Source organism: Strix uralensis, chromosome 20, assembly GCF_047716275.1.
Source record: "Strix uralensis isolate ZFMK-TIS-50842 chromosome 20, bStrUra1, whole genome shotgun sequence".
Taxonomy (NCBI): domain Eukaryota; kingdom Metazoa; phylum Chordata; class Aves; order Strigiformes; family Strigidae; genus Strix; species Strix uralensis.
Genome location: NC_133991.1, coordinates 4493063 through 4512280, shown reverse-complemented (window position 1 = coordinate 4512280; position 19218 = coordinate 4493063). Strand labels below are relative to the sequence as shown.

The 19218-nt window shown below is 51.2% G+C and overlaps 1 protein-coding gene across 4 annotated transcripts in view; it reads left to right on the top strand.

The window, feature by feature from the left end:
• The window catches only part of GTF2IRD1 (GTF2I repeat domain containing 1), a 67691-nt gene extending 49124 nt beyond the window's left edge, over nucleotides 1-18567 (top strand). For 2 of the 4 annotated variants that reach the window (XM_074890518.1, XM_074890519.1), the window contains exons 17-28: nucleotides 361-544; nucleotides 1714-1772; nucleotides 1948-2013; nucleotides 2866-2949; nucleotides 3962-4145; nucleotides 4876-4904; nucleotides 10406-10453; nucleotides 13842-13919; nucleotides 15769-15961; nucleotides 16455-16492; nucleotides 17445-17581; nucleotides 18320-18567. In XM_074890518.1, coding sequence (XP_074746619.1) covers nucleotides 361-544; nucleotides 1714-1772; nucleotides 1948-2013; nucleotides 2866-2949; nucleotides 3962-4145; nucleotides 4876-4904; nucleotides 10406-10453; nucleotides 13842-13919; nucleotides 15769-15961; nucleotides 16455-16492; nucleotides 17445-17581; nucleotides 18320-18394 — 1175 coding nt within the window. In that variant the 3' untranslated portion in view covers nucleotides 18395-18567. The remainder of the gene's footprint in view (nucleotides 1-360; nucleotides 545-1713; nucleotides 1773-1947; nucleotides 2014-2865; nucleotides 2950-3961; nucleotides 4146-4875; nucleotides 4905-10405; nucleotides 10454-13841; nucleotides 13920-15768; nucleotides 15962-16454; nucleotides 16493-17444; nucleotides 17582-18319) is intronic. The other 2 variants (XM_074890522.1, XM_074890521.1) reach the window with 2 other exon arrangements.
• The last annotated feature ends 651 nt before the right edge of the window (nucleotides 18568-19218 follow it).

Below are 19218 nucleotides of genomic sequence, written 5' to 3'. Positions count from 1 at the left end.
GGGCACATTCCCTGTCCCCTCATCTAGCAGAGGGACGTCCATGGAGGTCTGGGTGTGGGGTCCCATTGCCGTGTGGCGAGATGCTTGCAACCTTTATAGGAAGCCTCTTTGACTCATGCCACCGAAAGGCAGGCTGTGTTAACGCAGCAAATGCAGCAGCCAGCTCCGGGTGGTGGTCTGGCTCTATCCCTCATCTCACGTCCACCAGAGTCAGGGACATCCCCACCAGACACAGAGTGACAACAAACTCTCCAAAAACCTCTTCAACCCCCCTCCCCACCCCCGCCAACATATCATGTCGTTTCTGCTTTGACCCAACGTGGAGGTCCAGCAAACTAATGAGATTTCATCCCCACACAGCGAAAGCCATAGGAATATCAGAGCCGGTCAAAGTTCCCTACTCCAAGTTCCTGATGTATCCTGAGGACCTGTTTGTTGTGGGTTTGCCAGAGGGCATCCTGCTGCGGCGCCCCAACTGCTTCGGCATTGCCAAGCTGAAGAAGATCCTGCAAGCGAGCAACAATATCCAGTTTGTCATTAAAAGGTAAGGCAGGTGGAGCAGCCATCTCTTACGGTGATGTTCCTGCTCAGAGCTCTGGCTGCTGTGCCATGTCCTGGGGAACAGCCATCACTTGGTCACCCTCAGTAAATTTGCTTGATGAGAAGCAACAAAAGGTTGTTGCCTTGTTGGAGCTATCCCTGAGAGGCAGCAGTGTGGTTGTTATCTCTCCCTCTATGTCTTTTGGGGTTTTAACCCACTTTTGCAAAGGTTTGGCCACATCAGCAGTGAGCACCCAAGGATGGGTGAAGGAGCCAGAGCCTTTAACCTTCAGGGTGCCCAGGCATGGGGTGAGGAGAAGGGCTGGGAGCCCTGGAGGGTTTTCCTATGGGAAGTGGCTCTGGCTGAGGTCCAGATGTGCACATCTGTGCCCCAGCGGGATGCTGTGGCATCAGGGAAGATGCCATCCTTGCGCTGGGGAACAGGGGGTGTCACAGGAGCTGGGACACTGTGAGATGCCATGAGCAATGTAATGCAACAGCATCGTCTGGAAAAAGAGAATGGATCCAGCAGAGAAGGATTTTAAAATGTCTTAGGTATTTTGGGGGGTTTCTCACCCAAACACTTGACAGCCTCCCTTGCAGAGGAGAGAGCTGACGTGACCAGTGCATCGGGTGGCTGAAACAGAAAATAAACGTGGGGAGCACTGAGATTTTTTGGTGTCAGACCAGCAGCTCCCAGGCCAGCCTGACCACACTTTGGGGTTTCTTCTGTCCCCATCCCAGACTCATTTCTCTCTGACGCAGCTTCAGCCCTGCTATTGCCTCGCTGTGTGGTTTTAGCATTAGATACCCGAGTAATGATTTTTGGGGCCTATTATATGTTGAAATGGGCTGTGCATGGCTTCTCCCATCCCTGAGAAACACGCAGGACCATGTCTCCCAGAAGCCTGTAACTGCTGATTTAAGCTGCTCAGCCATCACCAGCTTAATCTCGTGCTGGGGAGTGTCACATCGACTCACTAAAGAGTCTGTCGGTGTGAAAATTACTTCCAAAGTTCCCCCGCTGCATTGCAGGAGTTTTAAAATTGCATTAGCCAGACACAGTTAGTGGTTAGTGGCTGTAGGAGCATTGTCCGAGGGGATGCTGGAGCAGCGGGCTGTCGCTGGCTGGGGAGCTCACACACGTGCCCTTTGCTTCTCGCTGTTTTCCAGACCAGAGCTGCTGGCGGAGGGCGTAAAGGAGCCGGCGTCGGACAGCCCGGCAGCCAAAGGTAGGCTGCGAGACGCCCGGCAGCCGGGCCGTTAAGGACTAGGTAGGAGAGGAGTGAGAGCGTTTTCCTACTCTTGCCTTCCCTCCCCACCTCGTTTTTTGGCTGGAAACCCCCTCCTGTGTGTCCCCCTTGGCAGCACCACGAATCCTAATTCCTCTTATGTCCCCTGTCTCAGCCGCCGGCGAGAGGGACTCAAGCGAGGCGCTGCTGGAGGACGCTGTGAAGAGACAGGGCTTTCAAGGTGAGGGCAGGGAGGCACCTGGGGGCGTCGAGGCAGAGTCCCTGGCCTGTTGTGAAGTGTGTGTAGAGCAGATGTGGGAAGGGGGCAGCTGCGGGGCATCAGGGCTCAGTGGGTTGGCAGAGGAGCGGGGCAAGGCAAGGATGGGAGGAGGAGGTGGCATGAGAGGAGGGGAAGGACAGGCAAGCAGAAGACAAGGCGTGTAGCTGGGGCAGCAGTCCCATAGGTCCAAGGAAGAGGCTTGAAGTGCTCTGGATAGTGCCCTAATTAACCAGCTTTGCTTATCTCACCGTCTGACCTTGTGAGATGCATAATTAAGTCTTCCAAGCCTCGGGGTTTGCCTTTTCTGGGGCTTTTTTTCACCTGGGTGATGTTTGTATAAAGGTCGCTCCAGCCCGCCACGCGCTGGCAGCTGGCGTGGTTTGGGGGAAGGAGCGATGGTGAGATGCCCATGGGCTGGGCGGGCAGGTGTTGCCCTGCTCGAGCATCCCTTTGCCTTGGGCCGTGGGGGCCTGCGAGGGTTTGCAGAGAGGGACGGGTTTGGAGAGGGGGACGGAGGCTTTTCAAAGGCTTTGGCTCTACAGAGAGGCTTTGGAGTGTGTTTTATTTTAACGCCGGTAATTATCGCAACTCAATCTTCGATTTCATGTGGCCTTTATTCTTAGCAAACAGGCGGGGGAAAAAAAACCATATTTCTGTTTAGATTATTTTTAAGGACTTTGAATGGCCCACTCCAGAGATTAGCTAATTGCAAGATAAGGACTTTCCTATAATTAGAAAATGGCATTACTTAAAAGTCACAGAGTGCCTTTTAATTTACCAGCAGAAGTCCATAATTGTTTCTTTATTTTACAGAAAATTATGATGCCAGACTTTCCAGAATAGACATCGCTAACACGCTGCGGGAACAAGTCCAGGACCTGTTCAATAAGAAATATGGTGAGAAACCGGGGGGGAGTTGGTTTTATTCCCCCTTTATTCCCTCCTAATTTTTTGCTCCCTACCCCTCCCCTCTCCTCCCGATTCCTCCTCGCCAGGTGCTTTCTCTCACCTCCCCCTTGAGCGGCTGGGAGCTGGGCAGGGAGCGGTGGGTCTGGGAATTGGTGCTCTTTGCTGCAGGCACTTGCTGCCTAGGCAGCTCCCACGCAGGACAGGGGAGCCCGTGATGGGGAGCGTGCTGCAGCCCTTCCTTCCCACTGCCTGCCTTTCCAGCTGCCTGCCTTTCCTGGCCATGTTTTCATGGTTTATTTTCCTTTTAACCCCCGCTCAGTGAAGAACAATGATGGTGAATTCATTAGCAGAGAATTGCGGAGCTGTGGGAGTGCAGGAGGTGGTGGGAGGTTGGGAAGGGACTAAGGAGGGGACGTAGCAGGAGCACTGGGGGATGAGTAGATGCCACCCCTATCCCCAGGGCACCTACCCAGGCTCTGCAGGGCACTCCCATGACCTGCCTGCCCCAGCGTCTGTTCTTTATCAAACAAGGTAGGGAAATGCTTTTATCCTCATTTTCTAGTCAGGGGTAAGACTTGTGCAGGCTCCCAGGTACCCACAAGAGCAATTACTTGCACGGAAATGTGGAGCCTCAGTCTTGCAGCCAGACCTCAGCGAGGGAACACGCCTATGGAGTTATCTCCAAATAATGTCCCAAAGCAAAGAGCAGTGGCTTTCCATCCTTCCCACTGCACTGCATCATCGTACAGGACGGTGCCTCTCCTCGGCCCCACCAGCTCTGCTGCGTGCGCATGGCTGCCTCAGGACCACTTCACTCCCGTTGTGGAGACAGCCTGAAAATGTTGGTCCTTGACCTAACGCTTGACGCGGTGCCTCGAGCAGCCTGCTCATGCCACGCCGTGCTTTGGCGGGGCTGGGGATGGAGCCAGAGCCACAGTAGAAATGGCATCCCTGGCATCCTGCGCGCTTACTGCTCGCTTACCGCTCGCTTCTCTCCCAGGTGAGGCCTTGGGGATTAAATACCCCGTGCAAGTGCCATACAAACGGATCAAGAGCAATCCGGGGTCGGTGATTATAGAGGGGCTGCCCCCTGGGATCCCTTTCAGGAAGCCGTGTACCTTCGGCTCGCAGAACCTGGAGAGGATATTGGCCGTCGCTGATAAAATCAAGTTCACCGTGACGAGGTATGTGGCGAGAGGTGTCAGCCACCCTGTCGAGCAGGAGGGGGAGAGGAGTGCACCGGCCTAAATGCACTCTGCCAGCCCCATTGGGGCAGGACTGTAAATACTGGAAATGCCTCCAGCCCCCAAGACTGCAATTAAGTCAGCAGCTAACAGTTTGACAGAAAGGAGAGGGTCATAAAATAGAGACTCCTGCTCTTTCATCCTGTCCGCTGCCCGGGGAGGCAATGGTGAGGCATTGGCAGGAGAAAACGGTGCTCAGCGTGATGGATGCACACGCAGAGAAATCCCAGCCCGTTTTCTAGGAGGCTTGAGATAGGAGAAACACTGCTTGGTTTATTGCTGGTGCCGGGCAGCGCTCAGGGTCCTGCAGCGCTTGGGGAGGCGCCGGGCACTGGCCGTTCATGGCAGGGTCCTGTGGGTTTTGCAGCCAAAGGGGATGGACACGAGTTGGGGGGGGGGAAAGCACTTTATCAGTGTATCACTGTCAGAGGAAAAAAATGGTTTTAAGAGTGGCTCCGTCACCCTCTTGCTGGCCACGCTGCCTGTCTTCTTACCAACGGGGGGACCGCAAGGACCCTGTCCCCACCGAGCTCCCGCCGGTCCCACACAAGTCGTGGCACAGCGTGCGAAGGACAGGCTGTAACCCTAACCCTCCCTGGGCTCAGTCCAGGCGTGTTGGATTCCCAGTGGCATTTCATTTTAAATCTCCTTTTTTCCTTGTTTTTCACAGGCCTTTTCAAGGACTCATCCCCAAACCCGGTAAGAGATGATGCCTTTTTGCCTAAGCAATGCATTGGCCAAGTGTTCAGTGGTGGTCAGGGAGCTGTAAGCTGTGGATGGCGAGCAATTATTTTAGCAGCTAGAGGAAGGTTGCCCCTGACCTCACTTTCCTGGGCTTCCCACTTCGGTTTTGTGTTGTTTGGTGCATTTGCTGAAGTTCCCCTGACCGAGACAGCTGGCCTCAGCATCACCCATTGGTACTGCTGCTGTTGCCTTGAAGTGACAGCATTTTTCAAGAGCTAATCTAGGGCAGGGAGCTGTGTTCTGTATTTAAGAAAGCACATGTTTTCTTAAGCATTTTCTTAAAATAAATAAGTGTTGCAATGAGCTGGCGGGTTCAGTAGCGAGGGAGGGTTGTGGGAAGGGGGTGATGAACCACAGGGTCTGCATCGGGCTGCAGCAGCGTGGCAGTGAAAGCCCTCTCTGGCTTATGGGCATGCTGCATGTGGATATGCCAGGGGAGACGTGGGAGAAGGCAGGACAGGGTGTCTGGGGTGTGCTCCGGACCCAGCTGCAGAAATCACCGTCCTGGAGCCACGTCCTTCCCTGTGCATCACTGTGGTAGCTCTGTATCTCGCTTCTAGGCTGCCCAGAAAAGAGAGCTGCCGTCAGAAATGTGGCTAAAAACCTGTCTCGGTTTTAAATGTCTGTAATTACAACTGTTGGAAGAACACAGATGGGTGCAAAAAATGTTGTCATCTTTATTGATGGCTTCCCATTTGCTTGGCCAGCCTCCACGGGGATGGCACAATTTAGGGAAGACAAATATGACAGAGAGGAAAACATTTATATGCCCTCATTGGGAATGGTAAAAAGGTGTTAGACGCCCAGGAGGGCTCTAACAAAAGGCGAGCTGTCTGAGAAATTCAGTCCAGGGCATGGTCTCTGTGTCGAGCCTCTGCAACCCCTGCATCCCTCTCCCCAGCCAAGACGATGGGGAGGTCCTGGAGCCCTTTGTGGACCTTGGCCTCAGACATCCTGTCTGTTGGTCCTAAGCAGCAAGATGCCAGCTCGCATCAGCTGCACCTTAAATGAGCCCTCAGTGAAATGCAAGTTTTGCATAACTCTGGTTTTCCATGGAATTACACGGCTATAACACCAGAGTGAGACGAGGATGTATCCTATCCGCTCCTCCAGCCACATCTTGTCTTCCCGTTCCTCCGCTGTAATCGGTATAATTACGGTAAGAGACGCTGATCTGACACAAATCACACCATTAACAAAGGAGCACATCAGAAGGCAAATACTTCAACCTGCCAGCTGGCTGGGAAACGCAGCCTGATAAATAGAGATGTAGAGGAAATTGATTTTCTTTTCGATGCACAACATTTTTTTTCCTCCTTCAGCTGAACGCTCCCACCATGGGCTGGCCCATGCTAGCACAAACCCAAAGACATATTTTATTCCGTGTATTGTTGTACCCAAGTGGGCCTGGGAGGAGGTCACAGCATCCCTGCCAGGCTTGGGGCTTCACGCCCTCTCCTCCCTTGGGGGTTTTAAATAAGAACAGTCGCAGGTGAGGGGTTTTTCTTATTTGACATCTCAATTTGTTGTACACTATTTCATATCTTTGCTAAATCTTTGGAGACAATTCCAGGACTTACAATTATTTTCTAGTAGTCAGACTGCCACCAGAACATCTCCTCAAGAAAAAAGCTGTTTGTATTTTGCCCCCAAAAAATCCCCGTTGACAGCAATTAACCTCTCGTCTGCTTTTCCACCCCATTACACCGAAGTGGATGGTGACAACACAATGGTACATTCACTGCCTTGGCTTTGATCACTTTTCATCTGTCTTAACAAAATTAATGATTTCCAACTAGCCATAGATCATTAAAAATTTAAATTTAAGAGTGTTCTTTTTACCTCAATCTTGTGTAGAAAAGTCCTGCCATGTAAAATGAAGAGCAGCAGCAGAAGTGCGTGCTTGGTGTTAAAATCAGTGAAAATCACTTTTATATCGCAGAGGAGCATTAAAATGAAAACAATAGTTACTCCCAAGCAGGATGACATTGCAAAGGCATCTAAAAGCTGGAAAGCCCAGGAGACGACTGTGTAAATATAAGGGAAGTTACAGTTTTTGTGGATCATTTTGGCCAAAAATTACGTGAAAAGTACACAGTTGAAGGAAAAAGGGAAATTTAACATAATTTTTTAAAAAAAAGAAAAATCACTTTGGATTTATTTTAGTTGCCTTTAGGTTAAATTACAGGGTTAATTTGCTTTAAACAAATCGTGCAGTTTCTGCATTGCAAAGAGCATCCCAGACAACTGCAGGACTGCAGAGGACCAGCCTCCTTATCTCTCTCTTTTGGGGACACCCATTTTTTAAGTGCGACAGAAACAGATAAAAGGATTTCAATATAATCTGAGTGCCACGCACTCTTTTTTCTCAAGATAATCTGTAATTTCTCTGTCGAGATGGTATCTCACCCCTAATGGGTTGCAGTGGGGGGCTGTGGGGCTGCTGGCAGGCTGCTGCAGAGGCAGCTGGGGGGTGCGTGCCTGCAGGGATGCTGTTTGCAGAAAGTGTTTTGGGGCAGGGGGTGGAATGAGGCTGCTTTTTGGAAAAAGAAGGTCAGTGGTGCTCCCCAATGCCCGAATGAGGTCACTGGCTGCGACCCCCTTCTGCAGTGCAGCCTTTCAAAGGTGGGACGATGGCCCTGAGGTCACCAGTGCCTCTGCCAGCACTTAACCCGTGTGGGTCCCTGTGGGGCTTCAACCCAGGAGCACAACCTTCCTGGCGTCCTGAGCTTTTCCTTTTGATTTCCAGTGTCTTTTCTCCCCACCACTGGTCTCTGCTCTGCGAAATAGACCTTTAAAACCCTTTTTTGAAAGCAGAATGATCTTTCAGTGTTAAAACAGAAGTGAGCGAGCAGGGGTGAAGCTCCAGTGCTATAAACATGGCACTTATCCTTTCTTTTCTTCTTTCCTGAGGCACAGAGATACAAAACAGGCTTAATTTGAGCCTTTGGAAAAAAAAAAAATCAAGCATAAGTAATCTAGCACACACACACACAAAAAATCTTTCTGTATGTTAATTTTTATGTGCTTTGATTGAAAATGTACACCAGCTCCATCTGTCCTATTCCCCAAACTCCCTACCACCCTGATAGATTATTTCCCATACTCCAATTAATAAAGTAGGGCAGGCAGTGTTCTTTAATTAAAAAAACCACACATCCAAGCATCCTTTTTATATATATTTTTTTTTTAATCACAAGAGCACAATCCTCCTCAAGACTTTGATGAGATGTGCCTCGCATCGGAAACTCCTAGTAAGAAAAAAAGAAAAGAGGAAAGCGCTTGATGGAGGGGTGATGGGAGCTGAGCGCATCCTGCTCCATCACAGGTTGCTTATCAAGGTCCATGCCCCTCTCCCTTCACCCCCCAGCCCTGACGTTTAACCCTTGCGGGAGCAGACAGGTTTATTTTTCCTTCTGATCCACCTTCCTGTTATCCAGGGTGAATTATTTTTTAGCGTTCACTGTTTCTAGTCTGCAGGTGAAAATTCAAGCAGGTACACAGTGAATAGCTGTGGAGCTTCAAAGCCTGTTTCTAAGCATCTCCACAATTCCAATCAACTTTTTCTTTGCCAATTTTTTGTCTCCTTTTCCCTTTCACCTGTGTGTTGGCATCCTCGCGCCGACAAGAAGGCAGCACCAGCACCCAGCTCATCCCAGCCCTCGTGTTTGCTTTGCTCTTGCCTCCCTCCCACTCCCCCCCAGACTCCTATCCTGCCATGTCCTTCAGAGACCCCAAACCCCCTGTTTTTTAGGGTGCTCATCACACGGCAAGATGGGTGCTGCTCCATCCCGGCTGTGGTCTGGCACTTAGGGATGTGCTCCGTACCTCGCAGCGCAGTGGCTGTGAGCCTGGTGGGATACCTCCCATCGTTAAGGCTGAGCAGCACATGTGGGTTACCAGGACAAGAAATTTTAATTATCTTTCTTAATCAACACGATCTCATAACGGCACCTTGAAATCTTCACCTGAAGCGCTGCAAATGCCTTTGAGCTGCCACCAACTGAATGAAATGCTGCGCTGCCCTTCCTAAACCATTTCTGGCCATATTGGAAAGATGCTGGTGTATGCTTTTCTTTCTTGCTGCCTGCCCGAACTCCTGCCTGCCTGCAGTCTGCCTGCGCTCCTGCCCATGCTTCTGCCTGAATTCCTCCTTGACAGGAGCTACACCAGGACCTCATTCCCTCTTGGCTTGGACTTTAGTTTGGCTTTCCCAGTGCTCCCATGACCCATCTGCATCTCCTCCCCTTTGCATTGCATATTTGCCTAAACATTTTGTGTGGTGGATGGTGCCCACTGGGTGCCCACACAGGCAGGGTGTCACCCAGCAATTTGGGGGACCAGGCGACAGGCAGCATCACTTATTTTCTGGCTGGGTCCTGCTGCATACAGGGCAGGATTTGTCTGCTTGCAGCAGCAGCAGTGCAGGGTCCAGCTCAGCACCCCAGCTCACCACGGGCTGCACCGAAACGCCGGCGCCTGCAGCTGCCCTGTGCAAAACCCCGTGTTTTTCTGAACCGAAGCACTCTCCCCGCACGGACGGTCGGGCCTCAGGCATGGGCAGAGCTCTTGTCTCCTGTGTGCTGCAATGGCTGCTTTCCTGAGCCTGCTTGAAATGTTTGATGCATGTTTTGAGCTACTTCAGATTGCTTGTATCTCTGCTCAGCACATTCGGACACGCACCTCTGCTCTCTCCCCTCATCCCCTCCAGTTTGCTGTTGCCTGCGTGCTGCCATTTGGCAGCAAGAGCCTTCCTGGTGCCACAACCCGCAGCCCCCGTCCCCCCCGCCGGCTCTCCCCACGGCTGCTGGGATGAGCCTCTTCGTTCCTCCTTTTGCCCATCATGCAAATCCTGGCCCTAGCCCTGTCCCTGCTGCTTTTCCCCAGGAAATTCATTTCTTTTTGATATCGCTTGTCACTTTGGAGTCAATGGCGAGCACCAGCCTCTCCTTAGGGATCCCTTTTTTTCCCATTTCCCCCCGTTGCTGCAGAACTGACACAATTTCCCTGTTTGCTTTTCATCTGCTTTAACCTCAGATATTTTTTTCTCCTCCAGCACCGGTGCAGCCACGCAGCACAACTGCTGCTGCTTTGGCACGTGCCATAAATGCTGCAATTCAGCTGCGTATCCCTGGGCATGTGTGGACCTGGAGCTGCTCAGGAGTGTGGTGTAGCTCGGGGGATGCTCGCAGGCTCAAGCACATCCCAGAATGGGTCCCTGGTGCGCAGTGGAGAGCCCAGCCCGCCCGCCCAGCGCACCAGGCAGTTATTTAGCTACCGAAACCATCTCTGTGCCAAGGGGCCTCAGGACCAGAGGAATTTTAAGCTGCTAGGGACAGTGTCATCCTGGGTTTTGCTTTGTTTGTGACCAAGAAACCAAGCTGCAGCACTCATGGCTCTCTTTTTCTTTCTCTCTCTCTTTTTTTTTTTTTGTCTTCTTTTAACTTGCGCTGTAGCCCCTAGACGGATAACATCATTGGAAAAAGCCTACGCTGCCTTGAATGGTACGTAGCTCAGTTGATGCATCGTAGATGGTAGCAGACAAGAAATGCACTTGCGTTTTAATATGGGAATGAAAATGTCTTAAACCCCCAAATTTCAGGTATTTTTTTTTTCCTCTCTGCTCTGTTTCCCTGTGATACCAAGAACTGAATGATGCAGGATGTGTTGAACGGTATTTTATCGTTGTTGTTAATTCTCTCTGCATTTCTAAGCACCATTGCTGCAGTCCCTGGGCATCAGTGCCGGTTCTGCGCCAGACAAACCAACCTGCCACATTATCCTCAGCTCATCCATGTGTCTGAGCAATTAATTTGTTAAAAAAATCCACTTGCCATTCACAAGGAGAGCTTGCACAGATGCGGTCTGGGGGTTTTTTGCTTTGCTTTAACACATCCTTTGGGCCAGGGTTGCTGTGTAGTCATGTAGGCTCTGGGGATTTAACATATATACTAATTTACAGAAGTAAAGAAGAGCCCGCCTGCCTGTATCTGTGGCAGGGCACAGCCTATCTCTGGCAGATCCAGGCTTAGTCCCATCAGCTGGGATTCTGGCCGCATGTCTAGATGTTAATTGCCTGCTCCCGCAAGTTTATAGCTCTGCTTTGAAAACATGCATATGTTGAGCTAATTTGAACTGTATTTAAACCTGAGTTACTGTGGAATAGCCTCAGTAAAGTCAGTGGATTTATTCTGGGTTTACACAGGGGTGTAATTGAATTGCACCCACTGAAGCTGGAAGGGGGAAGAGGTGTGTATTTATCCTCTAAAGATTCAGGGCCACATCCTGACCGCTGTAAGCAGCCTACCCCGGCTGGGTGTTTCTTTGACACAACTGGGATTGCCTGAAGAAGGGACCTGAGCCACTTGCCTGGTGGGATGTGTTGGACAGTGGCTGTTTCCCTGATGAACTGGGCTTCATGCCGGGTGTTGGGATAACAGGAGGTTGTTACTCCAGGCGTGGTGGCTGGGTGGAGGACGTGCATCACCTGGAGCAGCACCCCGGGATGCTGGCAGCAGCATGGGGAGGAGGAAGGCTCTGCCAGGTACCCTGCCTGGCCGTGCCATGGCTTCACCGTGAGATCTGGGCTCTGCATGTGGCATTGCGAACCCATACAGGACCATTATTTATCCATGGGATACCTTGAATTTGGTTTTGTCGTGTTTTTTTAAAGTCACTAGAAGAATAGGTGGTGTTTTGAATCCTGCTGTTCAAAAGCAGACAGCTAAACCCCGTTTCTAATAACTACTGAATATGACTTGGCTTTTCTAAAAGAAATGTCAAGCTCTGACAAGTCCCACTGGAAAAGAGAAAATGGTGCTTTAACAATGTGACCACTTCTACGTAAGTGCCTATGGAGAGAGTGGGGCTCCTCGCTTCAGGCAAGCAGGATTGGAAAGAAAAAAGTCAATCAACTGGCTACTTTCTTTAAATTAAAGAAATAAAAATTTGATAGCACAGAGCTGAAGCCAGCAGCATGCATAAACCTGCTTTATGGGAAGGACTCTGCACATCCCAGGAGTGCCAGTGGCTTCCTTGAGTCGATTATTTCCCAAACCAAAATGTCTAAAGTCAAAAGTAGATGGAGGTCCCTCCTGCCTGGAGCCGCCCGGGGACGGAGGGGCAGGTCTCCAGGAAGCAGCGCCGCTGGCTGGAGCCTCCTCTCTGGCTTCTCTGTTATGCATGCTCAGTTCCAGGTTTTTCATGGCATTTGTTTGTGTCCTTGGATGGGAATTTGGGAGTCCTGCCCACCGCAAGGTGGGAAAAAACCCCCATGGGATCTTGTTTCTTCACTCAGGTCGCTCAGGGCATGAGCGGAAAGGAAAGAGCTGCTGTGTTTTTCAGTCCCAGAGAATTAAATGAGTGAGAACACTTAATTCTGGTGTTTCTTTGTCTGCTACCATCTACACATCCATACGGGTGTGTATATACAGCCCAGAAACTGAGCATCAGTGACAAGGAAGTCGCAGAGGGAGCCCGCAGGGTTTGCCCCCACTGGCCTGCCATGGCCTTGGGCACAGCACCGCGAGGCAAGGTCTTGGTTCTTGAAATCAGAGCTCCTTGGCAGCATTTATTTGATTTTCTTCTATTTTATTTGGTTTTTTGCTCCATCCCTTTCAAGCTGCTTTGTTGCCATTTCTGGATTTGAGCAAGGTTCCTTCACAGAAACTTCTCCCTTTTTTTTTCCCCTAGTTCTATCCAGACAAAACTATTGTTTTCCAGGTGAAGGAGAGGCTTTTTTGAGGCTGTACCCTGCAGTAGCAGGGTGTGGAGATTTAAGGGTGCTAGCTTGCTCGGGGACCCTCAGCAGCAGGGTGCCTGAGGCGTGTGATTTCTGCTGGGGGTGCTGAGCACTGGGCTCTGGGGGCCCGTGCAGGGAGGCAGGGACTCGTGTCAGGTTTTCAGCTTGTGTTTAAAACAAAACTGCAAGCCATGTGTTTGCTTAAAGCCAAAATCATAATCATGTGATTGCTCAAAATCAGAATCAAAATCATATGATTGCTCAAAATCAAATTAAATAGCTGCAGACCAGGGGTAGAGGATGCTCAGGTCCCTCATGCTGAGGTTTGCAGTACTCACCTCAATGTTTTAAATAACCATCCTGGATTTCCACCCCGTGGCTTGCCAGCCTGTGTGAAAATGCCTGCCTTGGGAGCAGTGAGGCTCATGGTGGTGATATCTGCTCTCCAGGAGGGGACCCCCCCAGCTGGCCCTGCGCTGCGCTCCCAGCTGGCTCAGGGCTGGGGGGGGCGACCCTGGCGAGAGGCGGATAAGGTTCATTCAGTTGGTGCTTTTTACCTGCGGGGTGAAAAAGCATCAAAGGGGGTCGGTACTGACCCCAGTCATTTTTTTCTGGAGCCCCCTGAGGATGCTGAATAGTTGGGGGAAAAATCTACTGACATAGGCACGTCATTTGAAATGAGAGAACAGAGGGGAAGCTGTTTGGCGCGATGAGGATAATTAAAAAAGCTAGTAAAGCCAAGCTGATTATATGGCATATTATAAAACAATACTGTACTTAGGAGCCCAGCTATAAAAGCGCTATCTCATTCCTTGATATCACTTGTGGGAGCATTTGTGGCACTGAGGGCCTGAGTCTCTGTTGCTTTGCATATTTTGCAGTCATTTACAGCACCGCAAAGTGGATGTAAAATGCTGTCAGCCGTGGCAGCGCGTGGCAAATGCAGATTTGGCAGCATTTTATAGCTACTTTGCACGGCTCTAAAAGGTGACGCAAGGTGCAGCCGCAGAGCAGCCACCTCTGAGGTGTCCCCACACTGTGCTGGGGCAGAGGGACAGAGACACGGTTGTGTGTTGTGACAGTGGGATGGAGTTTCCAAGGGCTCAGAAAGAAACAGGGTATGTTATTCCCTGTCCTTTTTTGCTTTGCAGATGAGGATGATGCCAACAGGCTCGGAGAGAAGGTGATTCTCCGAGAGCAAGTGAAAGAGCTTTTCAATGAAAAATACGGTGAGTCTCCCATCTGCACGCATCGCCAAGCGAGTTTGTTTTTGCTGACAGCAGCCATAGTTAAAATTAATTCGACTGAAGGCCTCTATTTATAGGCCGAGCGCACGGCAGCCTGCTGCAGCACAGGTTTCGTCCCACTGCTTCACGTTACAGCCTGTCCCCAGGGATGTTCCCGTGTCTCGCTCCCGGCAGGTGGGACCGTGACCTTGTTGACAGCTCATCCTTGGCGAGGGGAGGGAGGATGGAAAAATGCAGCCGAGGAGCAGGATTTGTTCAGCCTGGTGTCAGCCTTTGATGCATTTTTAACGTGTTCTGAGCCGGCGTGAGCCACGGTGTGTGTGCTGAGTGTGCCTGCCCTGCGCCAGCCTGCTGGCAGGCAGCCCCTGCCTGCTCTGCCTGCCAGGCTGGGAGCAAGGCGCTGCAGCCCGACATGGGGCACGGCTGGGGAAAAGTGTGCTGGAGCCGTGGTGGAGAAGGAGGTCAGGAGATTGAAGATTTGAAACTGCCGTTTGCAGGCTCCTTGCGCTGCCTAGCAAACCCCTCCTTCCACCCTGGGAAAAGGCACAGCATAATAGCAGCCGGCTGGGGTGGGTGGAGGAGCCAGCCACGGGGTGCACAGCCCCGAGTGGGGTCACTGCTCATGGCTGTCCCCTCGCCACCATTGGGGCACAGCTTGAGTAAGTGCTGGGCGGTTACTTCTCAATCTGTGACTCCCCAGGGCTGCGCAACTGGGCCACGGCGGCTCGGTGGCACCCCACCGCTTCAGTGCAGTGTCTTGCCTCCCTCCCCAAAATAATTGCCTGAAGGAAAAGGAAAATAACAAAAATGGTAACAAAGCAGTGAGAAATGGCATTCTCCTTTCTCAAGTCTTCCCTTGTCAAGGCTGCTCGCCCTTCCCACAAACCCTGTTTATTTTGGGGTGCTGCTCGCAGCAGTGTGCTGCTTTGGGGGTGGGTTTGCCCCGTTGGAGGTGCCAGCATGCGGGTGCAGCTCCCCGGGGAGGCTGGTGCCCATGCTCTGAGCATCCCCATCCACCCCGGCTCAGCAGCACTCACCCCAGGGCAGGGCTGAGCCCACACCAGATCGCTGCATTCCCATGGTCCTGGCACTGCTTACGGAGCACAAGGTGCCAGAAGGGCTCCAGGGACAAACTCCCTGCAAGAAAAGCCAGAAATGTGGCTGAGGGGCAGCTCACACCTTCAGGTCTGCGGGCTGCAGAGACGTGAGGTGAGAGGAGGCTCTTACAGCCAGGACCAGCACAAGAGGGAGGGATGTTCGCTGCTCCCTGACGTGCAGGAACTAAAGGGGTACCCAGAGGGGTGGACAGCAGGTTTAAATCACACAGATTTTTAATGCAGCAAGGACTTAAATTGTGGTATTTCAATGCCACAGAATATAGTGGAGGCTAAAGGGATAAAGTGATTCAAAAAATGGTCAGGAGTGATGTGTGATGATGAGTGATGGATGTGATCTCCATCCCAGTGACCCCCAAACCTGCTGACAGCTGGACGAGCACATTTCCCCCATTTTCCCCCTCTCCTGGGCTGTCTCCCACACTGCTGCTGGCTGTGCTCTGCATGGAGGAGAGGCAGGTGTGCAAGTGCTGGTGCTGTAAAACAGCCCTCACCTGAGACTCCTGGCAGGATCCTAAATGCAGACTAACCGAGCAGGCAATAAATTGGGCAGGCAGATGTGAAACAGCTGGGTGCGATGTGGCTGCAGCAAAGATCAGGCATCCTGGCAGCCGTGACTTCCCAAAGTCCTCCCAGGGCTCTTGGTGCTTTTGTTGGTTGGATCCAGAGCCCTGTGGGGTAAAGCCGGTGCATTGTCCTCTGCTCTGCTGTTACAGGAGAGGCTCTGGGCTTGAACCGGCCTGTCATGGTGCCCTATAAACTCATCAGGGACAGTCCTGACGCCGTGGAGGTTACCGGACTGCCAGACGACATCCCTTTCAGAAACCCCAATACCTACGACATCCATCGGCTGGAGAAGATCCTGAAGGCACGGGAGAGCATCCGGATGGTGATTATAAACCAGCTCCAGTAAGTTCCCCCAGCTCTGCGACCAGGGAAGCTTTCTGTTCATTAAGTGTTGCCCTTCCTTCTCCAGCCGTGAGGGGGTAAGTCACCATGGGGCCACCGGAGCGGGGCCACGCCACCGTGTACCCACGGAGGACCCGCTCCATCCCCAGCATCCGCTGTCCTGTGCCACAGGGACATGCTCGGCCATGGGTGGGCACAGCGAAGCGTTAGTGGGGGTGGTTTATCCCCCCTTCCTTGCAGAGTTTGTGATGATGATGCTGGGAAGGAGCATGGCCCAGGGGCAGATAATGGGACAGCTCAGAGACCCAGCTGAGTTATTTCGGGTTGCTTCCCCCTGGGGAGCGGTGGGGAGGCTCCGTGTCCCATCCCCACGCAGAGGGGTGTCAGATGAGGCAGCTCGGGGTCGGGGCCTGGGCTGTGTCCCAGCAGGAGCAGACGCGTAAGGGAGAAACGACAGTGACTGCCTGCTCTCACCCCCTTGTCTCTCACACAGGCCGTTTGCCGAAATCTGCACTGAGGCCAAACAAACAGGTAAGCGGAGGGCTAAGAAATAACTGGCTTTCCCTCCCCTGTGGCAGAGAGAATACACGGGCAATATGGATGGGGGCAGGGGGGCATTCAGACCTCCTGCATCCCCAGGGAAGGCTGGGAAGAAGATCCTACCTGGAGAAAGAAAACTCAGGCTCAGCACCTGTTCAGGAACAAACCATCCTCTTAACGTCTGCACTTCTGTGAGCTGGGGAGAGACTGGGCTGTTAGACTCAAACTTTCAGCATATTCTGGAGGATATGATTATCCCTTTCCCATTAGCAATTTACTCACCATGAGCAATTTATTCACTGGCTAAAGCCCTTAATTTGAGCCATCATTTAGCAGTTTTGCTTCTAAGGAAATAGGTTTCTGTGATCACTGCGAATGCATTTCTCTCTCTGTCCAACCCTCCCCGATAAATCTCAGCCAGTTTTAATCAAATGTGTCAGAATTAGCAGCCCCAGAGATAATTAGGAAGCTTTTAGTTTTATAAAAATAGGTGGCTAGGTAGAGGAGAGAGATCTGGCATGTAAGAGCATGCCTGAAACCTCACGTAAAAAGAGAGATGCATGAGAAACTTCATATATGCAGATAGATATGGGTATATCATATATGCAGATAGATAGATAGATATGGGCGTATTGTCATCACAGCTGGCACCTCCACAGCCCCAAAGCATCCAGCACAGACTCAAGTCTGTGGGATATCAGGCTCTGTAAGTGCTGGAGTTTGAGGTTCATTTATTTTGGGGATTTTCTTTGCTGGTGCCTGAGGAGCGCTGGCAGCTCCATGCCAGGTCAGGGAGGCCAAGCCCATGTCACCAGCGGTGGCACAGTGGATTGCCGCGGGGGGATGTTCAGCAGGAGGCGAGGTCGGAGCGGCAGGATGGGTCCCTGCATTAGGGACCACTCCAAGGGCTTGGACACCTCATGCCTTCCCTCTCTCCCTGCAGAGAAAGACACCAGCGGTCCCAAACGGAAGCGGAAGAGGATCTCCGAAGGGAACTCGGTATCTTCCTCTTCCTCATCTTCCTCTTCCTCCTCTTCCAATATGGAGTCTACATCATCAACAAATCAGATCTCACTTGTGGTAAAGCCTTCCAAATATTAGGGGGGTTACTGCCTACCTATCTTTCTGCTTCAGGATGCTGCTCTCTGCTCTCCTTGAACTGTCGCCACCTCCCTCCACCTGACAAACACTATAAAGTGTGACATAAAATGGCACAAGCAGGTTTGGTGAAGGAGGGGACAGCTGTGGGGCTGCCTCTTCCTGCCAGGTTTGTCTGGAGGGGTCAGCAGAGCGAAGCACCCTCCGCCCCTCAGGGGGATGCTCAGCATTAGCTGGAGCCGCAGCACATGAGACAGGCTCGAGCAAATCCCCCAGCCCCTCCGGGTTAAAACACTGGTGCTGGTGGCAAGACCCGGCGGTTCCCTGTGATCTGAGCTGTGCCGGGGATGCTGCTCCAGCTCCGGCTCCATCCCAGGAGTGATGCAGAGCTTCGGCGGGCAGCGAAATTGCAAAAATAGGAAACAAAACAGGGAGGTGCATCCAACTGCTCCCCCTTAGGGCTTGGCTTTGGTTGTGAATGATACCAAATGCTTTTAAAAAATAATAATAAAAAAAAAAGTGCAAGAGAAATATAAACTTAGAAGGTTGTTTTTGTCAGGTTTGCCGGTGGTGTTTTGGTTTGGGGTTGGTTCTTTTCTCTTATTTGGAAAGTGGGAGCAACAGCCCGTGTTGGAACATGTCAGAGATTTGATGTATGCATGGTTTTGTGTTGTGTCCTAACAGAGACTTTTGCCTTCTTTTTCTCTCCCTCTCTTTCAGCAATGGCCCATGAACATGTACATGTTAGACTATGGTGGTCTAAACGTCCAGATCCCAGGACCTATTAACTATTAGACCTCAATACCGAATAAGAACCTCAAATGAAAGAATAAATAAATAAATGTAATTTATGTAAAAAGTGTATATTCCAATATGTATCAATGCCTTTTAGTTTTTCCAATGATTTTTACACTATATTCCTGCCATCAAGGCCTTTTTAAATAAAAATAAAAAGTGTTGCCTTGCTCTTAAAAGTACTTATTTTATTACATATATTATTGATAAATAGCATTTATAGGTAAGAGTAAGTGCAGGATGGCACCCCTGGGCAGACCTTGTCATGCTTTGGTTGCTCAATAAAATCCTTAGTGTCACCAGTGCTTGAAACCAAGAGGTTTGACATGTTTTAATGCTTCATATAATTTAGACCAAAGGCATAAAAATTTACATACAGAGCTATAGGAGGAGTGGTACCAAACTGCAGCAGTGACAGACGAGGGAACCAGCCCTTATGAGCATGAGAGGCCTGTGCCCACGAGTCCTGTTGGCTCTGGAGCAGAAGCAGGTTTGGATGAAGCGGGAGGGAGGTGTCAGGCCCCCCAAGGAGCGAGATGCCGCCCAGGCCCTCTCGTGTCTGGCCTCCTGCTGCCCCAGACTTGGGAAGGCACAGAAGCAGTTTTGGTTGCGTGCGTTTAACCAGCTTCTGAACCAGGAAAAGATTTTCATCGGGTGAAGTCCTTCACTATTTATGGTTTTCTAAGATGCTTTGATGCCTTACTGGGGGGGAAAGCTCCCACGGTAAGTACAAGCTGATCCCACTGGTGCTCCACAGGTTCCATAACGCTTGACCAAAAGCTGCGAGTGGCATTGCTGAGAGCATCCAGGGGAGCCCCTGGGCT